This window comes from Amblyomma maculatum, chromosome 2 (assembly GCF_055883805.1).
Source record: "Amblyomma maculatum isolate TAMU_Amacu chromosome 2, ASM5588380v1, whole genome shotgun sequence".
Taxonomy (NCBI): Eukaryota; Metazoa; Arthropoda; class Arachnida; order Ixodida; family Ixodidae; genus Amblyomma; species Amblyomma maculatum.
Genome location: NC_139345.1, coordinates 101,180,501 through 101,204,015, shown reverse-complemented (window position 1 = coordinate 101,204,015; position 23,515 = coordinate 101,180,501). Strand labels below are relative to the sequence as shown.

General features: G+C 42.8%; 2 protein-coding genes across 6 annotated transcripts in view; one reads left to right on the top strand and one right to left on the bottom strand.

The window, feature by feature from the left end:
- The window catches only part of LOC146199418 (uncharacterized), a 28,627-nt gene extending 18,120 nt beyond the window's left edge, over positions 1 to 10,507 (bottom strand). Inside the window, exons 1-6 of one of the 4 annotated variants that reach the window (XM_084594888.1) lie at positions 10,144 to 10,507; positions 9,966 to 10,072; positions 9,790 to 9,896; positions 9,149 to 9,358; positions 4,698 to 4,767; positions 853 to 1,078 (exon numbers count right to left, since the gene is read on the bottom strand). In XM_084594888.1, coding sequence (XP_084451014.1) covers positions 853 to 1,078; positions 4,698 to 4,767; positions 9,149 to 9,358; positions 9,790 to 9,896; positions 9,966 to 10,072; positions 10,144 to 10,245 — 822 coding nt within the window. In that variant the 5' untranslated portion in view covers positions 10,246 to 10,507. Of the gene's footprint in view, positions 1 to 852; positions 1,079 to 4,696; positions 4,768 to 9,148; positions 9,359 to 9,789; positions 9,897 to 9,965; positions 10,073 to 10,143 lie in introns of all 4 variants that reach the window. The other 3 variants (XM_084594889.1, XM_084594891.1, XM_084594892.1) reach the window with 3 other exon arrangements.
- A 37-nt stretch (positions 10,508 to 10,544) lies between these two features.
- Rab6 (RAS oncogene family member Rab6) overlaps positions 10,545 to 23,515 on the top strand; it is a 30,651-nt gene continuing 17,680 nt past the window's right edge. Inside the window, exons 1-6 of one of the 2 annotated variants that reach the window (XM_084594904.1) lie at positions 10,545 to 10,789; positions 13,829 to 13,887; positions 17,607 to 17,660; positions 20,045 to 20,150; positions 20,779 to 20,890; positions 21,690 to 21,783. In XM_084594904.1, coding sequence (XP_084451030.1) covers positions 10,720 to 10,789; positions 13,829 to 13,887; positions 17,607 to 17,660; positions 20,045 to 20,150; positions 20,779 to 20,890; positions 21,690 to 21,783 — 495 coding nt within the window. In that variant the 5' untranslated portion in view covers positions 10,545 to 10,719. The remainder of the gene's footprint in view (positions 10,790 to 13,828; positions 13,888 to 17,606; positions 17,661 to 20,044; positions 20,151 to 20,778; positions 20,891 to 21,689; positions 21,784 to 23,515) is intronic. The other variant, XM_084594903.1, reaches the window with a different exon arrangement.

Genomic DNA, 23,515 nt, shown 5'->3' with positions numbered 1-23,515 from the left:
GCTGAAGACAGGACTGCAAGCGTCCGCTGAAAAATTGATTCCAAAGTCACATAGTTTGCAAGTGCGGTCCTCAAGCTTTTCTCTCCCTTAGAGAAAAAAAAAAACAGTTCAGGCATCCACTAATAGCCATGGAAGTTACCGCAACTTCTCTTTCTTCACAGCTCATTTCACCTTCGATTTCATCATACTAGGAAAGAAATAATGGAATGCGGATGGCTAAACAAGAGGCGATGCCTGCTCAGTATCTTAATGTCGCTCAATTACATGGCGCTGGTGAAAAACCATTTTACCATCTCTAATGAAGAAGCAAGTTGGCACAAGAAGCAAGACCAAAGGCTGAACTTGCATTAACAGCACTTGACTTTGCAATAGTAGACTTCTTTCTCAAATAGAGAAGAAAAGGAAACTTCCAGACTCAGGGAGTGCAAAGTGTGCATAGCCACACTAACCTGGATACCAACCTGGATTACAGTGCTGGAGATCACATATTTTCATTGCCCAGTAGTCTGAATAAACAACATGGGGGGGTCACCTATCTTTGTTATACTCCTCTTATGCAAAGCCACAAACTCTACGTAAAAGTTTCCTACAGAATTGAGCATTTCATTGCTGCACATTCTAATGGGCCCCTTTCCCAAGATGGGCATAAAGAAAAGAACCTGCAGTAGTTTCTGCAAGCTGCACTTAGTGGTTTTCTTTTCATGCCTCCAGTTATCGTATCCCACCGGTGTTTCTAAAAGTAGTAATTTGGATGAAATTCAGCAATGTTTCCTCAAGCTGCTATTATCTACGACTAAGCATGCACCCATGACTTGTCACGCTACAACAATCAGATTGGATTGAGTTCCTCACCTTGACCACCTGCTGCTGCCTAGGAGCTGCGGGCTCCACCTCGTCAGACTGAAGGTCATCCTCGTAGCGGCCTGATGATCCAATCTCGCGGTGCACGCTAGACTCTTTTGAAGCGCGGTCACGATCCACCTTGCGCCGCCTTTTTTCCTCGTCCCGCAGACGCTTCTTCTCCACCTCCCGCCGCTTGCGCTCCTCCCTCCGCTCCTCACGCAGTTTCTGGGCCGCCGTCAGGGACACAAGGCCACAAAGCAGGTGCAGTTGAAAGCAACCATCCTTCACTCCAAAACCCAACCCCTTTTTGACCAGTGGCATCTATCCTCTCTTTAAATGGCACGTCATTCAAGCATAGTGTCACGAGCAGTCACCACATTGGCTGTTGGACAAACAGCCACACTGAAAAACTACAGATGGTTATGGCACATAGGCTTTAAAGCAACAGAGCTAAAGGCCCCGTGCTGCAGAAAATCTGGCGTTGTCCGAGAAAAGTCATGGGTATGGCACTGGTAGGTGGGCACATACTGATTGGTCGGCAGGTTGTGCAATGTCACAAGATCATACGATATGGCAGGAGCTGCCAGCCAGGCCTTCTACTTTCAAGCAGGTGGGCAAGATAGAAATTGAATACCAATAACTTTGGATAATGAATAAGACTGGCTAATCTACTCACAGGCCACACGGGCATGTCTGTGCAGCTTGGTTAAAGAGAGGCTTTATAGATACACTAAACTCTCGTTAATTCAGTCTTCAAGGAAGCAGAAAATGTTTTTCCAATTAACTGTAATTTCGTATTGTCAAATGGGCCTGAAAAGCTATTGAAAATCATTTAGGAACATTACCTGTATGACGGCTGTCTATAATCAATTATAATCCTATGCAGTTATAGTTTTAAGCATAAGGTACATGCATCTTCCACCTCAGCGTTCAAAGAGGTTCTCACACTGCAATTCCACGAGATTTAGTAACTTTTAATATGATACAGTGTATCAAAGGATGCCTTGCTCAGGAAACAAGCGTGCGCTATTTAATCACCTAATTTCTGCTGGAACAATAGATCAGATAAGGTGTCCCCGTGCATATGGCCAATCGTGATTAATTTTGATAGCAAACTTGAAAGTAATGCAGCACTGCTTTCTGACACCTTTTTAATGAACCTCAATAGCAATAAGTTATCATGTTTCCTTCAAAACAGCAGAAAGCGCACATTTCGAACTTGTGGACTATCAATTGTTCAAACAAAAAATTAACTTGATCATGAATGGCGCGTGCTTTGTCAAAGCATTATTACTACTTCACTATGCAGACTACCTATATGCACACCCATTGCCATAATTTGATACCTTCACTTTTGGTTTGGCTTCTTCGCATCAGGGGCCCTTAGCCCGAGATTTAATTGCGCACCGCACAGTTTGCACACTCAGAATTTGGCTGTTCATAGCTATTCAAGCCTGCAAGAAAAAAAGCTTTACAATGCAGGTGAACAAATATGTATACAGAACTTTCATTACCTTTGTACTTTAATTTTTTAGCTGCACCTCTAGCAAAGCACAGCTGTAAAGATAACTTGTAAAAACAAAGATTATCACGAGGAGATGCTGAATGTGATGCATTAATATGTGCCAAAACTGCAAATAATTATATGCTAACTCGAAGTCTGATATACTACATGAAAGCAGCTAAAAAAAAAAAATTATAGAGGGTTTCTTAGATGTCTCTTAAGAAGAAAATGGCGAAAGCCTACCTTTCCTCTCCTATCATTTGCCTTTTGCTGGCGTTCGTTGCAGTGCTACACATAATTATAATTGGTTTACAGGAAAGAAAAGGCGCAGTGTCTGTCACACTGTCTCCGGCAAGTGTGTTTGGACGGTACGTCATCGCTCCTGTCGCACGGCATTCCTTAACATGCGGTGAAGTGTGGATTGCAGATGGCAGGAACACTAAGCAAGGACAACATATCTTGCAGAATCTCGCAGAACATGACAGATCTTGTGCACGGGAAATTGTTCCATGAGCCTAGAAAGGCTTTCACCTTAAAAACATATAGAACACTGCTTTCACAGCAATTTCTACTACACCAAGAAGGCAACATGCATAAAGTGAGCTCCCACTTGCAACTTTCTAACGATGGTGATTGGTATATCAAACTACACAGCTGCAGTTTGCCATGCCATTGCAGCAATAAGGGTGAAACTGAACAAGTGGTCAGCGCTAATTCAGTTATAAAGCGCTGTTCTGCACTGCAGTTACAAAGCGCTCTTGAGCTGTTTACAATGCTCAAAATCTGTCATGGTGCCGCGATCCATCATCTCACCATTAAGCCATTTTCTTTATCTTTTCTATTCTTGTGAAAAGTTTTGAAAGCTACCAGAACTATGCCCTAGAAAAAAAATTCTGGTTTGGACTAGCCAGTTCTTCGCAAGGCATAGATGAAACCGATGCAATGAAAAAAGGATCTGAAAGGCACACACAGAACAGGATAGTGCTGGCTATCAACTAAATTACTCCGTAAAATGGCTTTGTGCACACAAGCTACATTAGATTGTATGGTTATCAGGTGGCCAACCTGCCTTTTAATGCAACAGCGCAAAATGAAGGCCCATTCGGCAGAAAATCCGACGTGGGCGTCAGTGCTGTCAGCGAAAAATCACAAGCATTCCTCTGCTGTAGGTGGTAATTAGCAGGTGACACGGTTGGACACTGATTGGTGGGTTGTGTGACATCACAAAACCACATGACAAGGCCTAGTTGGCAGCTTTTACCAACTCTGTAGCTCGTTTGAGGCGATAAGATGAGACAGGAATCTAATCTTTCAGGAGCTCTGGAAGAAAGACAACATGCCTAAGCCACGCAAGCATGTTCACAAGGCTAGGATAAAGCAAGGCTTCAGTAGTAGCGCGCGATATAAGAGACACATATTAGGAGATAACGTCATACCTTTAAAAGCAGATCTAATGTCCATAAACATTTTTCTTTAGGTGTGGGGCCCTCTCAGAGCATGCGAAAATTTATCTGCTACCCAAAATATGGTTAAAAAAATGCACAAGGGTGACACAAGTGTGATAAGAGCTCCAAGCGGTTGTCAACTGTGCCATCAAAGAGGAAAGAGTAAGCTCGATAGCTGCTGCCACCTATCACTTGTGCTGGCCATGAACAAAGTATATAAATGCACAATAGACGCTTGCAGTTTGCTTCAAACTGTTCAGCCTAACGAGGAAGGCATGCATACACAGAGTGGCCACATGAGAAAGGCGTATTTATAGAGTATGAAGAAAACAGTTCAATTTCTAGCTAAGAATGAAAAAAACATTTTAAAAAAGCGAATGCTGCACCACGTATGAATGAACTAACGGCCATCAAGATGAGGCAAAGACCAAGTTTATAAGTGGCTTATGAACCCAAGGCCCAATGGTAATCACATCGAATACAAAGAAAAGGTCATGAAAAACTGACCACCGTATCACTTTTTCTTTGTAATCAATGTTGTTAACATTGGATCTTGAGTTCATGAATCCACTGTAAATTTATTAAACTTAGCCCGGCTTGTCTTCACAGCTTATCTATTTGCACATGCTGCAATGTACAATTCCTAAAATTCCTTTGATTGCTTGGTTCCTGACTATAGGAGCAAGTGAAGTGTTTTTCTTTACACTGTATGAATCTGCTGCCTAATAACCCTGTGGCTCAGTGACATAGCTATATACCTCGCTAGTTTGCAGAGCAACCAAGAGGCAGTTGTCAGCACCCGTCCTGTCTTGCATGTGCTCTCCACGTCCTCATTTTGACGCAGTGTTTTCAACTATGCACCATACGTGACAAGAAATGCCCAACTCTTGAGACTGAGACCTACCAGCTTTTCCAGCTTCCTCTGCTGCAGGTATTCGATGAGTGGAGTGACCACTTTGAGGCAGCCATTGTTGGCTGCAGGAAAAAAACGTCAAGCACATTACCACTTCCATCACATTGAATTAGATATTTAAGTGAAGCAAATACTACTTGTGTCACATTGAATTAGATATCCACGTGAAGCAGGGAGCCAGCGCAAAGTCCAGTAGTGATTTTGTCTGACATACCTACTCCAATGCATTTCAACTTGACGAAAATTTATTTTAACGGACACAAAGGTAAAAGTCTGGGAAAAATGGTAGTGACTTTTTATAGTACCGTGCTGCCACCAGATGGCCAAGCAGACACAGAAAGGGCAGACCAAAGTGCTCACTAAGTGCCAGTGAGCACTTAGTCCTGTCCTTTTTTCTTCTGCTACAACATAAGTGACCATTGCATCCACCTACCACCAGGGCTAAGTCATTATGCCACAGCCTCCAAGACTGCAGGCTAATCGTGCCTCACCAACAACAAAGGCACGACTATTGCAGGCACATGTTACGTGGAGCTTCGATTTCAAGGTTTCCCCTAAGGCAACGGGCATTCACTAGGAGCCGCCGAGATAGCCTAGCAATCGCTGCGAGCAGCGAGGAGAGTATTGCAGGATCACTCCGGCACAGCCGGCGTAGGAGGCTCGGTAGCGTAGCACGAAACCGAAGGTATCGCAAAAAAAGCATGTGAACAAGTGACTATTCCGGCCACAATTTATGCCTTAGATGTTTTAATTATCAGTTCTTTTGTTTTGCAGATGCAATTTAAAAGTGGGGCGTGCTTTTTTGAAGCAGGACGCGTATATGAAGTGAAGGAGGGGATGTCCGGCTCCTCTGGAAGCACAGCAAATTGCACGCCTCCGATGATGCACAGCAGCATTTCCTCTGAAAAACATCTGTATTAAATGGGCTCACAGTTTTGGCTGCTTTTAAATGGTTTTCGCATGGCTAGTATGGCCAGCCCCGTGACGCGTATCAGTTGTTATATCGTATGGCGACGCAGCATAATTTAGATGTCTCAATGGTGCAGTACCCGAACTCCCTATGCATGGTCACCTGTAAATATTTTAAATGGTGATTTCGGCTAAAACTTCTCTGAATGAAACCTAAACTGTGTCTCTGCTCAGTCGGAAACTCTGGGATGGCACCATTGAGAAAACAGAATCATGCTGCGCAGCGTATTTGGCCCCGAAGCCGTCGTGTCGTAGTTTTTAGCATAATTATAGCACAAGAATTATAGGAGTTTGTGAGGACACCACAATACTCCCAATGTCCTGAGGTTGAATGCAGGACAGCAAAACAACAAAAATGGTACGATTTTTTAAACTGATTCGCTAGCACGGACGAAAGCTTTTCCACAGAGATGGAAGTTGATGTAGACGACATGCAATGAAAAGTACTAGAGTATGTTTCACTCTGCACGCGGGGTGATCAGCTGCGGTGATAGCTACCGGACGTTGGTATCCACTTCCCAAGAGAAATTACTGGATTCGAATCCGCTCATTTCCGACAGCTTTTTTCCCTCTGTACTCAGCAGAGGCTTCACGCAAGATTCGTGGTTGCATTTGACCGTGTTAAGTCTAGTCTAGTGCACTAAACGTATGCGGACATGGTGCAGCTGTTGCGCTACTGATTCAAGACAAGAAATTTCAATGACGAACTAGCCTAGTCTGGTATGTTTACGCAGGTAAACAAAATGTTTATTGGAGGAATTGTTGGACATATGAGGAGAATAGCATGCAAAAAAAATACAGCTGCTAGTTCACATCTGGCTAAGGTGAAATAAAATATTCCAAGTTAGCGCACAGCTGATCCTAGCTGAACCAAGACCGTAATATGTTTTCTTCACACACTTCCACCACTGAAAATATTTGGGGGAGACTGGAGGAGATGGGTGATAATCCTTTGTAACGACCTAAACAAATAAGCATGAATATTTGAAAAAACTTCGTAAACTATTTCTTTTTTCGCACTCTCCCAGCGTACACTAAAAGTTTGCCAGCTGTTAATTTAGATCACGTACGACGGGCTCAATAGCATACTTCAGGTAAAATCTGGTTCTGCAGTAGTCTGTCCCACGTGCCGTTGTTTCTGAAATCGGCATATATTAGCAATCGAATGGGACCGAACTACGGCAGGTACAGCAAACATATTTGTGGTAGTAGACATTAGCGAAGCAGGAATTGTGAGCAAATTTTTATTTTTCTAGAGATCACCTGGCAATTGGTCTGGGTGTCGGTTTTGTAACATATAGGATGGGCCTCTTCATTTGCCTTCGAAACGAGAACAAAATGCTTGCTCCCTATTTTCTGCTGACGTTTGCGGAGGAAATTTAGATCGATGTCGCGCAAGCTGCATAGATAGCACTCATCCCCCGATAACCGAAAAGCGCTGTATCCAGCATGAAGTAACGTTTGCAGCAAGATCAGCCGCAATAAAATGACTAATGTAAGCTGTCAAACTGGGTTCATGGAGAAATATTATATGTTCATGCCAGCGAAATCGGCAACGTAACAATTTATGTTTAAAATCGGCTGTCTTTGCTAAATAAGAATGCAGCAGCATCCTCGTAGCAAACGGATTGCAGCCGTTTCCCACGTGTGGCCGGCGAGCATATCCTGCAACACTAGTGGCCATTGCCGCGAGCGGCGCTCCTGTCGGCGCCGGAGTTATACTCGCCCGTTGCCTATAGACCAACATTGACCTGTGATGTAAGCAAGATGTGGTGGCACTGCTGTTGCACAGCTGGGCAGTCTGGAGTGAAAAATAGGCTTAGAGACTTAGAAATACATGAAACCAAAAAATTTTAACGCAGTTTTCTGATTTTGCAATGAATCTCTGACGTCATTCTTTTGTGAAGAGCAACCATGAATATCCTAGAACAGATCATGAAAGTATAAAACATGATTTCAAGGGTGGAGTATTTTTTAAAACGCTGTGACATGTTGAGTGTACGAGTCAGGAGCTCTACCCACGTAAGCACAGCTTACAGAAACATTTATCTCGTTTCGCAGAGCACCAATGTCGGTGGCCGGTCATTAAAAGTTGCCGAGTGCTTCAAAGAGGAGTGTGACAAAGTATGTGACACCATTTTAAAATGCAATACTATATCCTTAAAACATCCCAATACATGTGTGTTGTGAACCTGGACATATCCTCAAAAAGTTTGCTCTCCTCCGGGTGCTCTGAATTGTGAAAGCATCTCATATAGTCCGACATGCTGCCACGCCCACTACAGTCTCTTGCAAATAATTCCTGCTCAAATGATATAAGGTTCAGATTGAAAGCAGCCCTGAGATGGCACAATAAACGGTAAAGAACCATGCACAGTTTAAGACAACCAACACTGTGTTTACACAAAATGCCAGCAGTTGCCAGAGCCGGCTGTGGGTACATCTGCAACAGTTCACGGTTCCGTTTTGTTCATTTGCCGTAATTTTTCAGTAATGCTTTTTAATGAAATGCTGCTAGGCTGCATGGTGTGAACAATGGTAACCAAATTTAGCGCGTGCAGCTGCATATTGTACAACACGAGAAGCTTGCACGATTAGAAAAAATACTCAGTTGATAGAGAGAATCTAGGTATGTCCTGCTTTACAGCACAGATTTATCATGATGTTTTAAAACACGACTGCCTTTGAAATGATCTCGTATGTATTGTGGAACTCTCCGTTGAAGGATTTGGCAATTTCTAATGACCAGCCGCCTCCACTGGTGCTATATAAAATGAGAATGACATTCCAGTAAGTTCTGTTTAATGTGTTTCCATGGGTTGCACTCCTAACTCGCATCCTTATATGCTTTTCCAGCTTTGAAAAGGCGATTCATACTTCCACATTCCGTCATAGAATGTTCATGGTGCCTTTTCGTTAAGGAATAACATCATAGGCCCAAAGTAAAATAAAAAAAAACTACTTTGAAATCTTTCAATTGCATGTGTTTCAGTGGCTGACAAACCTACTTTTTACCTCCAGTCTGCTGCAGCATCCGCTAGCACCCCCTTTGTTTGCAGGCTGTGATGAACAACATCATTCCATTCAAACTTACCCCTCTATTGATGACATTAACAGCATAAAGAACCATGTGGCTGCTTGTCCTAAGGGGACAATACTGCGGTCTGAAACATCTGGCATCATTTCATTTGTCGGTGAAACAGCCTCTAGTAACTATACCGGCATTTTATTTACCCGCTTCTTTTTTCAAGTATATATATAAAAGCTGTTCTTTCAGTGAACAGACTTTTTATATCAGAATGTAGTAATCAGCAGCTATAGGTTAACTCTAAATCTGTATCCCATTAAGGTCACCCATACAATAATGATTTGTTGAAGTGAAAAGCACGCCGGCATTCACAAACACAGGGGCAAATCATTTACAATCAAATTAGAGCACAATGAGTATATCACTCTGACAGCAACAGTAAATACCTTTCATTTCTTTCTCCCTCGCTTCGATCTCCTCAATGTAGGTGTCGATTGAAGGCAACGTCACTTCTTCTGGTTGCTCTAGGCTCTCCAAGAACTTTATGTATTCTGGGTCTTGCTCAATCGTGCCACATTTTGGATCTTTCTTGCGAGTCCTCCGTTTGGGTATCTTTTGAAAGGGTGCATATTCCACGAGAGCGGGGTATTCATTGCCTGGTCAAGCCAAATACACAGAGGAATATGCAGTCAGCGCCTCAGAAAGATGTTAAAACATTCGAGCATTACGAATCTTCCCAATCAAGTACCAGCCAAACAAGTAAACTTATCAGTCGGAACAAGCTGGAGTATTCACAGCACACCGCAGCGCATATGAGTCTACATGCAGGCGTTTAACCATTAGGTGCATATGTGCAGCAAGAGTCGATCCTAATAGCAGACGTGCTCCGCAGCGCCTTACTTTAGCGCAGTAATAATAATTCCTCTCACGATCAGCAGAAGTGAGAACGGCGTGTTTACAAACACGGAAGCCTGACGCGAGCACCAGACACGCTGTGGTCACGTTCGTCACGGTCGTGTTATGTCCGCTCGTCTGCCACCCGAAAACATGTAAGCAAAGGACAACATAGCGATTTGCGATGTCTCACCTTTCTCGTCGATGAAAATGTAATCGTCGAACTTTTCCTTAAAGATGAAAATTTCGTCCTGGTTGACAAAATTGATGTAGGCCCTTGAGAATGCGTGTGGACCGCGGCTTTGAGAGAGAGAGAGATGCTAATGTTAGCACGTGTGACGTCTGAGAGTTTTCTGAGCAATCACTTACTTCTTGTCTCCTTTGACGAAGTACATATAATCGCTCTCAGGAACCGGTGATATCTGCTCTAAAAACTGCTCTTCCGTCATCGTCGGAGGTAGCCTTCGTATCACGACCTGAAAAACGGCAGGTGACAGCAAAGCAACAGAGGTCAATTCCAGCGCAGCAAGATAAAAAGCTGCTTCACCTTGGTGAGGAACGATCTATCCTTCTTCTCCTTAGACTTGGAAGCCTCACTTGAGCTGCGACTGCGAGGCGAGCAGTCATCTTTCGCTTTCTCCTGCGTCATTTGGGTTGCCGGGTGCTCCTCGTAGTAAGCACGTCGTCGAGATCTCTGCAAACACCACCACTTTTTCTGCGTGCGCAGTGCTGACGTTTCGTCGCTTAAGCCTCATTCAAATTCGCTAGCCTTTGCTAAGATTGTAGCAGTTGCGCGTTGCAAACGGTGCACACGCCTTTCGTCGAGGGCTTCAGCAGCCTGCGATGATCACAGTTGCGATGGTCTAGCATCTAGCAGCCACCGCGGCTGCTTTTCCACAGATGGCGACACCAGTCACATCGGTCTGCAGTCTGCATGCGAGGGTAGGCGTTGAGAAAACCTCGACCGCAGACACCCAGCAAAGAAGACATGCAAAAAAGTTGCGCAGCGTCTGCCACAGGATTTTGATATTCGACGTGCGAAAAATATCGGTCGGGGACTCGTGTCCCCAGGATACTTCGTGCGTGCGTCGCCGGTGTGTCTTTTTGTTGAAGCGAAGGAGTCATGTCCAGTTCGGGGGATTTCGGGAACCCTCTCCGGAAGTTCAAGCTTGTGTTCCTGGGAGAACAGAGCGGTGAGTCGGACTTGCCCCTTCCACGTAGGCCGGTCTGCCGTGGTGCGGGCGTGCCGCGCGGCTCGATGCAATCATCGCTGAATTACGCATTGCGCGAGTGCCCGATTCGATCTCGCTACTTTTTAAGACGGTTGTGCTAGCCCCTGCTTCTAGCTTGCTAGCCGAAGAGGCGGATCATATTTGGCCTGAGCCGCGCGGTTTCGTTCCCTGGAGAAGAGCAGGGTCTCGAAGCTGCAGGGGCTAGGCCTACTGTCAGTTTGCGGCCTCTCTGCGTTAGTGCTCCTGAAGTTTCTCAGTTGGGCCTCGAATCGTGAAATTGGCATTTTCATAGTTGCTGTGGCAAAGTGTGACCTTAGAACTGCGCCTTGAGACTGAACAAATCGTCACAAATGCCTTACGTGTGTGTTTGGCGAAAGTAGTACGCAGCGTCCACGCCTCCGCGCGCGCTCCTGGTTCCCGAGGTTTTTACCGATCGCTCGTCTAACTTTCATGGAAAATTCGATGAACTGGATGACGTCGCTTTTCGCGTGAACTAACTCGGCTGTTCGGGGCGTTGTCGCATGTCCGGAATGCGGTCAGTACAAAATTTTCGATCGCGCTTTCTTGCTTTCTCTCCGAAAGCGGCGCCTGCCGAACAGGTGCGACCGGACTACATCGAACATTGTCGTAAAACAATAAAGAAAGGTTGCTTTGTGTCTAGCCTTGCTTATAGAACAATAGTTCGTCTTTGTTGAGTTCTGAAAATTTGTAAAAAGCGACCGGGTGCGGCAGCTGTAATAGTAGCGTATTGTGAAACACCAGGCGACGGCGACGATAGATTTTACTTTCGTCCCGTCTGTAGACCACCGGAGTGTCGCTGCGCAGCCGGTTGGCCGGCGAAAAAAAAAAAAAAGCGTGGGGGTAAGTGACCTCGACAGCGGGCTGAGCTAAATGTGAATAAAACTCGTTTGCGAGAAAGGTACGGACGAAAACGACTAACCTAGTTTTTTTCTCGTGTTCGTGAATGAATGAAACGCGAGCTTTGCTGTGCTGTGCGTCGAGCCAGCCCAGTTAACGCGCTGTCAGCTGGTTACGTTGCTGACAAGTGGCTGCCGCTAACGCGGAAGTTGTTGGCCTGGGGTGACATCGCGCTGATTGGCACGTTACACATAACTTTCAGTGCATCGGTTTACATTTAAAGTAGCTATGTGCACACTGAAGTCAAAGGTGGTTCATGCGTCTTTCCTTTTTTTTTTTTTTTTTAATGCGAAAGCATTAAATGTTCCTTAGCAGCTAAACACAGCATAGTCTGGCGTGTGGAAGGATGACGACGGAAAATCGGGGACCTGGATTGCAAGACGGGCAGGCGTGTTTATTGGTTCAGTGCTGAATACAGATGTAGTTAATGCGCGATGCAGTCAGTAATAGGGATAGTTATGTCAGGTGGCTTAATAAACGTAGCCATTTTCATCTGCCAGAATGATGCATTGAAACGGCGGTAGTAAAAAATCTTAATGAGCAATGCACTGCGATGTAGAATGGGCCATAAATGCTTTCGCATTCGCGGCACATAAAGCGTTCTTTGTAAAGTGATGTAAGGTTTCAGGTCTCAGGAAAACAAATTAACTGGCACCTTTTTTGTTGTTGCCCTCATCTCTCGATGTCATCTGTGGGCTTCTGTGTATGCCTGTGCAGTATACATCCTGTTTAATCCAAAGAGCATATAATTGTGTGACAAGATTGTGTCTTCCACTTATTTCTTCTGTAATGAGAAGCTAGTCTGCTTCTGGTTAAACAGCTTCCTGGTTGCTTTTTTTTTGCAGTGCTCTACCATGCTTTAGTGCCATATTTAGTCACTGTAAATGAAGGCAGATGTGTAGTGTTGCACGTGCAAGAGCAAAAATACATACTTGAGTGGGTCACTAATGTTTATTATCTAGTTTTCTCTAAGCATACAGCATTAGAGGTGACCTAATGGAAAGAAATCATCTTGCCATGGGCATTTTCCCTCTCAATTTTGGTAATTTGCTCAAAAGTCACACTACACAATGCTTGTAGGTCAAGGCTATGGCCCACCCTCATAGTTATCAGTTTTATGGCATTTATCTCAGTGAGTGCCTTGTGTAAGAATGCAATACCTCTGACGTTGGGCCGTAAAAGGCCGGCACAGTGTAGTCGTGGCACACATTTACTATGTGTAAATTTTTACCTATAGGGAGCTTGCACGAAACGCTGAGAACGCCATTTTCCTGTATAGTGCAGCAGTCGAGCGTGGAGCGGGCTGCGCAAATAGTGTCAAAGCGATGGTCTACTGTGCAGTCGTGGGCTGTAATAGCCGAACGCAGACTAAATGCAAAAGGTGAAGTGCAGGTTTTTCAAAAAACCAAAGGTATGTCGCTTGCACGAATGCAACAAGACCAGCGATCGGAACGTGCAGACGAGAGTGGCTTATGCGTGCACCTCGAATGTTGTACATTGAGGCACGGATTGCTTCAGGAGCTCACCAATCTAGCTTCACATGTTCATTTTGCAGGTCGGCCGTCTAAGCTTTTTGATGACTGCAACCCTGACATGAAATGACCTGCACACACTTGGTATTTGTCCGGGCTTCTGTGAATGCCGTCTGTTGATGCGTGCAAGCCATTCTCGTCTGCGACATTCTAATCGCTCCTGGTCTTGTCGCAATCGTGCTATCATACCTTTGGTATACTGAAAAACACGCAGTCATTTTGTCTGGACTTTACCTTTTGTGCTTTAGTATGCTTCGGCGGAGCCCATGACCGCACTAAACCATCGCTTTCGCACTTTGGAATAACAGCGCGAAGGACGAGGACGAAGATCAGAAGGACACAAACACAGCACTATTTGCGTGGCCCGCTCCACGGTCGACTGCTGCACTGTGCAGGAAAATGGCGCTCTCAGCGTTCCATGAAGTTATCAGTACATTGTACAAACCTTTGCAATTCTTGAGGGACGTAACAAGTGCTTTGTGTGAGGTTGTCACACAGAACTAATGTCATGTTAATCCATGGGCTTATATATATATATTTTGTGTTTCAGTTGGAAAGACTTCACTCATCACACGTTTCATGTATGACAGCTTTGATAACACATACCAGGTATGTGTCTGTTTCGTTTTTCGTGATGTGCCATGGTGTGCATTCGTTTAATATAGCCCGAAGGCCTATTTACATTCCTTGAAATAGTCTCATCAAATAGGAACTGCACCCGCAAAGGCTTTGATACTGATAGCCATATGTAGATTTGGGACTTAAAGCCGACATACAGTACCAGACTTTGTTGCTGGCAGAGCAACAATATCTGTTTTGTGTAGGTGGACACACCTGGATAAGTTAACAAAGTTGAAGTTGAGCTCTCCATCCAAAGCATTGTCTTGAACCTCCAGTAAACAGCGTCTGTTAACATCTATTCAGCCTTTCTTGTAAGGTCGTACACTTGTAAATTGGTTTCCACCTCCTGAAAAACAGTTTGTCATCTCTATCCTTAGCAATATTGCTAAGCATCTCTCATAGAAAAAAGGAGGGGGGGTCAATTGTATCATGTTTGCATACCGCCAGAAGTATGTATATGCAACCTAAATTTTAAAGTGTGAATAGATTGAATTGATGCACTATTAGAACCCAAATAATCTGCCTTGATTCGAAGAAATTAAATTGCTTTACCAGACTTTCACTGTATGGTCTTTTAATTGCAGTTAAATGTACTACATGGCGCAACTTTATGAACATCATAAAGTAACATCATCATCATCATTTATTAACCCTTAAAGGTCCCGTTCGGGACATTACATAAGGGGGGGGGGGGGGGGGGAGTGGTACAGGGTTGTTCAGCAGTCATACATGATCATAAATATACAAGTAATATAGAAGTATAGAAAAAAAAATAGAAAATAACACGACAAGATAAAAACACAAAATAGAAACAGCAGGTAAAACAAGGTGAAAAAAAGACAAGAGTAAATTCAGATAAGTCATGGCAGAGTGGCAAAAATATAAAGCAAAATCAAATTACAGCTATGGAAGTAAAACCGGCTGGTCAGTTTGCAGGAGTTAATGACAGGAGTTAATGACTGCAGTGTGTTCTTATTTATTCAGAATTTTTGGAGCTGCATTTTTTCCTTTTATTTTTTTACTATGTACAACATTTAAGTCACCGAGAAGCTCGTTTATGTAATAATGTTCATGTACTTTCCTTTTATAAAGAAATAACTGTTAAAATACATTGAGTGTGCTGTTGAAATTTTTTTCACAGTAATGCTGTTTCAACTTCAATTGCACTCATAGTAAATCTATAGTGATAGAAGCTTGTGTAATCATTGATTATTTCTTTTTCGTTCAGTAAATGTTTAGAGGCTTTTAGCATGCAGGTTTTTTATGTTGTCTCACCTTTTTTGTTAATCAAACAATATACTTAAAGGACTTAATTTGGCAGCCTGCAGCTTCAGCAGTAGTTTTCTCCTTGACCTAACAGTATTTGAAATTTGGATGAAATGGAAATACTGCACATTGTTCTTAGAGCCTCTGCACGAAAGTACAGAAGCTGGGAATAAAACTTCAACATAGTGTCAGGGTATGGCAGTGAAAGTAACCGACAGCAGGATGCTGCTTGCTGTGACAGGCAAGTTGATTGTGTGAAGAGCAGTCTCAGTCAGTGTTAGTGGCGCGAGTGCTGATGTGCTGTCCATTTTGTCGTGTCAGTTCGTTAGCATACTCTTTTCTCTTAACTGTTGATTTTGAATGGCTGTCAACCTTACTTGAGTAACAAGGGGACCATGCTCATTTGCCTCTGCTAAATATCTGTTAAATTCACTCTGTTTTTGTAGCTGAAGGTTGTTTTCTCATACAGGAACATACTTTTGCCCTTTTGTACAGGTGGAAGTTATTACATTAGTGCTTTATTTTGACGGGAATATAGGGTATATCGGGTAGACTACTTCTGCTGGTTGGGCTTACAGGTGTAGGTCATGAGTGCGCCGCGCCTAGAAACTCAAGTGCATTTTCTATATTGTGCTACTGTTTGGTCCTTGGGGTTTTATATTGAAGTCTGCATTGCATCAAACACAGAGACTGCCTAAGTGGCAGTGCGTAGGTTTTGATGTGAAATTTTCTAGCGAACATGCTCACACATCTGGTTCACTTTGAAAAGGCAGCTGGCACTCTCAGTCCAAGCCAACATGCGGGAATCGGCTCATATTATTGTGCAACTTACCAGCACAGTTTTATTGTCAGATTTTGCCGCTTCTTTGTTTTCAAGGTACAGTGGGGCAGAGCACATAAAATATGAGCACATTGCAGGTGTAATACTAATTCTGCTCTGCGGGACTTTGGTGTCAGCATGGGTTCTTTGCGAAACTCTTGGCATTGGCCAGGTTGGTCAGACTTGGCTGGGCCTAACCAGCCAAGTAGGACATCACCACCAATTCTTGATTTAAGTTCCTGAGTTTTTCTTCTCCATTTGTTACAGTCTGCAGCCAAAAAGACATCCGCTTTGTATTGCGTTTGCAATCTTTTGTATTTTTTTTCTTTTTGCTGGGGAGCTAGGGCCAGTGAGTAAAAGAACATCCCCTTTGATAGCCTTGCAATATGTTGCAGCTGCTGGCATCCAACAAAACCTTTCTTCCTAGGGAGGTGTGTGTAGGTGACAAGTTGTTAATTGTGCTAAGAACCCTGATTTCGTTAGCTTTTGAAGCACTGTAGAGCTAAACATATTCAAACCACTTTTATTGATATATCTCTGCAGTTTTGCTGTTGCATGAAAGTAGCACTAGCCTTGCTGTCGAAATGTCCGAACATACCATCAAAATACAGAGTGCCAAAACCCTGAAATGAAATATGCCTTCCGCCTAGCTACTTGCTTTGCTGTGCTGGATATTGCAGCAATTACCCTGGCCTATTAATTTCTTGTACTGAGTCTGCGTGGTAGTCGCAACTTTGCAACTTAGCAGATTTGTGCTTTGTCGTTAACCTGATTACAAGGCTACGCCTCTAGGCTGAAGAATGTGCGCTACGTAGAAAATTTATACTGATCATTGCATCATACACCTTTTACCTGTGCTTGCTCTTTTGTTATTAGTGTGTTTTATGTCAGCTCGCTCTTAGGATAACAGGGCTTTTCTTGCATCGTAGGCTGGGGCCTGGTTCAAATTGTCAGACCCAGTGCTTGAACTTTGCGTATTAGAGACATGTATTCAAGCCTTGCAGCTCTGTAAAGGCTGTCTGTAGTATTACCAATGCGCATTTCATTTCCATGATGCGCTTTTATTTGAGCATTATGTGCAACTCTCTTGCTGTGGCCACACACTTTTGGTTTTGCTTCCTCTTAGCCTAATGGTGAAGGTGCTCTGTATGCAAGATGCTTGTAGTCGTAGCCTTTTATTTTTTTTCACAATGACTTATGCTGGATGAGCCAAATGAAGTGAATGAGCATCCCAGAAAGTGGGTTGAGGGACATGCAGTGAAAGGTTGTTTCAAGCTTTCCTCTAGCACTTAGTGCAAGAGTCGAACTATAAGGGCACAAAAGCCAGTGCTTTCACACACCAGAAACAAATGTCACTTTGTATCTGGAGCTTTTCCGTGTTACATTGCTTTTAGCAAAAAGTTCATCTCGCCTTTTATGGTGCGATTTTTTTCTGGAGTTGGGTTTGCAATGATGAATTTATGAAAAAATGCAATTGTATTTGAGCTTGTCATGTTCGAAATTTCTCTATTCATAATGCATGTGTATCTTTTGTCATCATCAGCAGTATCTTTAGTGATCGTAACCTATCGTTCTCTTTTTCTTGGTGTCTAAATGCTTACTCTTGTCTCCACTGCAACAGGCCACGATAGGCATAGACTTCTTGTCAAAGACAATGTACCTAGAAGACCGCACTGTAAGTAAAACGTTCTGGTGCACCGCACTCTTTTCCTTGTATTTGTGAAAATTGTTACTGCCCTAAATGCATGAATTTTGTTCGTAATACTTTGCTGAATCTTTAATTTGCCTCCTCCTTTGTTTCTTTACAATGATGTGTGCTGTGTTTAGTCATTGAGGTTTTATTGCATTGCCTAATTCAATTAAGTCTAGTAATTAACAGATGTTTTGGTGTAGCTTATTACTGTCATTATTCTTTTTCTACTTTATATACTTGTATGACTTGCATGAAATGCTGTTAAATATAAAGATGGAGTTACTACTGAGCAATGTAAATATTTTCTACCAGCAAACTTGTAAAGTCTAGTCATAATATAACAATTCATTGCTTTTGGAAAGTTATTACTGTTATGGGCAGTGTGTTTGCCATTTCACAAAACAATTGCATACAAGATTTTGCTGGTTCTCAAGTAATGTTGGAATAAGCGGCAGTGAGAGAGTTGAAATCCCTATTTTACAAGCTCTGAAGAAAATGTAGAAGGAAGTAGGAAATGCATATACCCTATAAAGATTTCATGAATGTGCTACACTGTAAGCTGAGAGGGGAGTACAGTTAAAACTCTATTTATGAACAAAGTTGAGGGGAGCCGCAAATTATTTCGTTAAATCGAGGGAGACATGGACGCAATCTGTTATTATATGGTGTTGTGGCATCAGAGAAATACCACAGCATCATAATTTCGAAGCGTAAGTGCCCTGAAAATGCAATTGTGCCTGAGTACCCAGGCTCGAACCCAATCGCCGGCGGCTGAGTTTCAGTGGAGGCGAAACGGAGTGGCGTCTGTGTGCTGTGCAGTGTTAACGCACGCTAGGAACCCCAGGTGGTCGAAATTTCTGGAGTCCTCTACTTCGGTGTCTCTCATAGCCCGAGTCGCTTTAGGACGTTAAACCCTACAAACCAAACCAAATTAATTGTACGTATGAAAAGAAGCAATGAAAATTTTACTCGGCGAGAAGAGCTTAGGAGACTACAAATTTCTTTCTCAGCAAAGACGTCGCTGATATTTTCTTGCTTGTGGTATGTAAGCAACAACTGCACAGATCTTTTATTTGTTCCTGCAAACTCCCGCAGCAGATAAAGGGCATCCAACAGCTGGCATACAGCAACACTGCAGACACAGGGTCTATTGGCAGGCTTTTTACCACTGGTGATATCTTGTGAATTAAACCGTTTTCTGCCGTGCAGTTTGGCAAAAGGAAAGGTTTGCTCCATGTGTTACCATTGGCTCACAGTCAATATAGTTTTGGCCATTTTCTACTAAGTAAACAAAAAATACTTTTTAACCTTCATTTTTTTGCAAAAATTTGGTTAAATTCGGAGAGAGTGAAGTCTACTTTATTATGTCAATTTAGTCAAGCCATTGGACCATAGGGTGTCCAAAGGGGAATTGGATATATTAGTTGAATCGGGACTTTTAATAAATCAGGTTTTTATTAAATCAGGTTTCATTAAATCAAGTTTTTACTTTAGCAGATTAAATAGAATAATGCTGTAAATAATAAACTACACCTTGTCAGAGTAGGTTGACCTCATGAAGCCCATATATAAGAGAATGGAAGAATGTGTCACTAAAAATTTGTTGTTGACTTCGCTTAGGACACACTTGCCTTACACACAGCTTTATTCTTGCAAAATAAGTGAAACCTACATGTGAGCTATGTGCTGAAGCAGTCACCATAAACAACTTTTTGTATCCAGAATTCAGTAAATTGGGGAAAAACTGTTCTATACAATTTTATAACAAGCATGTCTCTGATCCTAGGTGATAAATTTCTTGTTGAAATTTCCCATTGTTCAGCTTAAAGGAGCAAAGGCTTAAACAAGATATCTTGAAAACTTATTTCTTACCAAGCAAATACATTTGGGGCATAGCCTTAGTTGCTTTTGTGGCATAAAGTACAATGAATATTTTCTACTATTTATTTATTTACATATTTATTATACCCTTAGGATGCAGAATACATTACAGAGGGGGAGGGTAATTCAAAACAATAAAAACACCAAGCATGATTTATACAATGCAAAACAATAGAGGTAAAAATTATTATGGTTACCAATTTTCTTAGAACATTAACAATGTAGCAAGGGTCATTAGTGCTGCACCAAAATAGCATAAGTCGGTTAATGAACACACAGTACATAGTTAATCAGCATGTTAAGAACCTTTTTAAACTGAATGGGATGACTGATGCAAGTTAAGGAATGCTTGTGAGGAATTGCTGAATGTATCACCAGAACTTTCATAAACAGTGCTATATGAAGTGTGAATCTAAGCAGTTTTGTCGAGAATCTGGGCCCAGTCTATCTGCAAGAGTTTTCTCAACCATTTTGCCATTTTACAGGTTCGTCTACAGCTGTGGGATACGGCAGGTCAAGAACGATTTAGGAGCCTCATTCCAAGTTACATCAGAGATTCTACAGTTGCTGTTGTGGTTTACGATATAACCAGTAAGTTAACTTTTGCTCATGGACTTCATTCCGGTTCAGATATTTTACTGTCTCATATGGGGCCTTCTTTTCAGCTGAGAATCCTTTTAATGTGTCCTGTGTGTGTTTTTAATAGCACAAAACAAGTGAAGAAGGGTAAGGGGAGCCTCAATCCACTAGCCAAAGTTTCACTTGTCTTTTTCAGCATCAATGAACAGCTTGTTGAAATGCTGTCTAGTGGACTGAGCCTTCCTCCCAACAACCCTTGTTATTTTGTTCTATGTTGTCAAGGGTACGATCTTCCACCAGTCTCTCTACAACGTATGTGTGGGCTAGTCGGTGGATTAGAAACTAGCAAATGCTTCAATATTCACTTGTTTTGTGTGTTACCAGTGTCCAAAATCAGCAAAGTGGTCGAGTGTTTTCCAAATATGTAACATAATGGGCTGTTCTGTAGTGCACTCATGCTCAGGGCATACTACAAATGTAGCCATGCTGTATTGCTAAGAACTGGCAATGAGTTAGCTTAGCTCTGATTTATTAATGATGAAAAATGCTTTCGTATGCTGTGTGATTGTGAAAGAGATTAGTGGCTTCTTTTTTGTTGGCAGAGACTATGTTAATATCTGATTTATGTGTGTTGTTGCAGATGCCAACTCATTCCATCAAACGTCCAAGTGGATAGACGATGTGCGGACAGAGCGGGGAAACGATGTCATCATTATGCTCGTCGGAAACAAGACTGACCTCTCTGATAAGAGGTCTGTATGCTTAGCACCTTGCTTGCTGTGAGGGAAAGCCAAGACTATCTGGGCGCTGGATTACTTTTTTTTTTTTTTGACAAGTTGCGTAGACCTGCCGCAGAAAGTCACTCGATGTAGCAAGGGTCATACAATAGTGCTCCGAATTTGTTTGTCGTTTCTAGCACATGATTTTCGATTCCTGCTGTTCTTTATAGCTTTCTTGCTCGTCATGTGTCGTGATGAGAAAATGGGAATGATTAGTTTCATTGTCGTGATTGGGGGGTACCTTTGGGAGCAAAGCAGCAGGGAAAGCAAGCACATAGAATTCCGTGCCAAACAAGCAGTGAATGATTTGTGTTCACCAGCCCAAGTGAGAAAGCACAAAGCACGATCACTGTGTGGTCTACCAGGGACATCATTTAGAGCTGGTGCAGTTGCATAGCTTCCAGCAGAATGGTGGCCCACTTGAAGGCCCATTTTGTAGTTTTAGTATCCCGTCCCGTCATAATCCTGTCAACGTTTTATCTGCGTCATTATGTTGAGCTGGAGGCTGTGCACAGGTTTGCCCAAAGCAGTGTGCGAGCTTTCTTAGCGGCTAGAAAATAACATTGCTTGGCGACTGTCTGGAAGTGGCTTAATTCATGCACAGTTATTAATCGGGTCAAGCTTCTACTTTTCCTTTCTTTTCACTTCGAACTTTGTTTAGATTTGCTTGCTGTTTAGCGAGCTTAGATGTTTGTTGCGGGTGATAAATGTGCATGGATGATCTTTATGTTGTAGTTGTCTTGTGGTTTGACTGGCTTTGTTTTACTTGCAGGCAAGTGACCACAGAAGAGGGGGAACGCAAGGCAAAAGAGCTCAATGTTATGTTCATAGAGACCAGTGCGAAGTCCGGCTACAATGTCAAACAGGTGGGCTTTTTGCCTTGTATGCAAACATGTATGCATGTTTAAAGGAATCTTTCTTATTATATGTTGTTATATTTTATTCTGTCCACCTTTTTTTTAAGAATACAAGAGCTTAGATTTGGACAATTTATATACTTATAATTATAAATATATTCATTACACGGCATCAACTCAATGAAGCTGAGAAAATGGCACACAGGTAGAGTCCCTACAAAACTCCTGCGCTATAGTCATTGCTAATCCTAGCCGTAGCCAATGGAAGTACCTGACAGGATGGGTGCGAATTCACGCAGCAGGAATTTTACGGGTCATAGAGCTTCGTCCTGTCACATCTGACAGCCTGTGCTTAGTGTATGAGTAATGCTTGTAAGTTTTTTTTCTGGTGTTAAAGTTCAACTTTTGAGAGTAGGCTTAGGATTGAGGTAGGCCTAAATTGTAGTGAACACATTGTGTCGTGTGGTCTTTCACAGGAAGTAGCGTCTTGGGACCGGATGCTAATGAGTATTTGTGTAATTAAAGAGGTGACAATTACAGAAGTAGTAGTTCAGCCAGAAGCCAATTGCATGTTGGTGTTCCTAATGGTCTTTGGTTGACTTGGCATAATAGGAGTATGCGGTGGCCATGCTAACAATCATGTCTGATATGCACCGAGCCATCCCCCCTCCCGCTCCCTGCCCTCCCAGTAGATAGCATGTGAGTGCTGAACCTGCATAAAGGTGGAGTGCAGCTTGGTGGATTCAGCATTCTCCGTTGAGAGGCAGGCTGCACAGTGTAAACTGCGCACCTTTCATTTCTCAGTGCAGAAGAATCCCAGAGGACCACAGGCCACAATTGCATCATTCCCCTAAAGTGGAGCCTTAGTGTCCCTCTAATTATTATTTTTAAGACGAAAGCCTTTCTAAGCTCATGGAATGAAATCCCGTGCTTGAGATCTGTCATACTCCTTAAGATCCCGCGAAATGTGTTCTTGCCTAGTGTTCCCGTCATCTGTAATCCCACACTTGAATGCACGCCATGGAATGTCACACAACATGAGCGATGGTGTACCGTCCAAATTCACACTTGCCAGAGAAAGTGTGACAGATACTGCGCCTTTCCTTTCCTGCAAACCAATTATAATTATATATAGCACTGAGAGAACGCCGATGAGAGGCTAATGATTGGAGAAGAACAGGCTTTTGCCATTCCTCTCTTAAGAGACATCTAAGAGACCCTCTAATATTGCAGTTCAGGTTATTCAGCTTCAATATGAACATTGAGGTACCATTCCAGTAACAGCCGTTTCTTGGATGGGGAGTTCAACCACAATATGACTACCTTTGTGGTACTTTACTCTATTTTGTGTTTGACTAGTTAGGCCAGTGTGCACTAAAGCGAAGACTTCATTGAAGCCGAATTTTGCAGTGTTTGAGCTTTGATGAGTATAGTTCAAAGCAGACTGCATCAAGCTTTTTGGCAGGTTTTTTTTTTTGGTGAAGCTGAGACCTTCATTAATTCATTCTTTTTAACTGCAGCTGCTGGATGCAGCTCAACAAAGAAGACATGCGGCACCTCAAAATAGCAAAATCGTATCAACCTGTTATCATTGAATTGCGATCAGCCATCTTGTATTTGCCAGCACACTCATCCTAGTGGCTGTGGCAAGTGAAAGGTGGTTAAAGCGATCACAATAGGTTGATGTTATTGTTTGTAGGGCCTGTTTTGAGAGGCGTTTTACCACTTCGTTCTCGAGTTG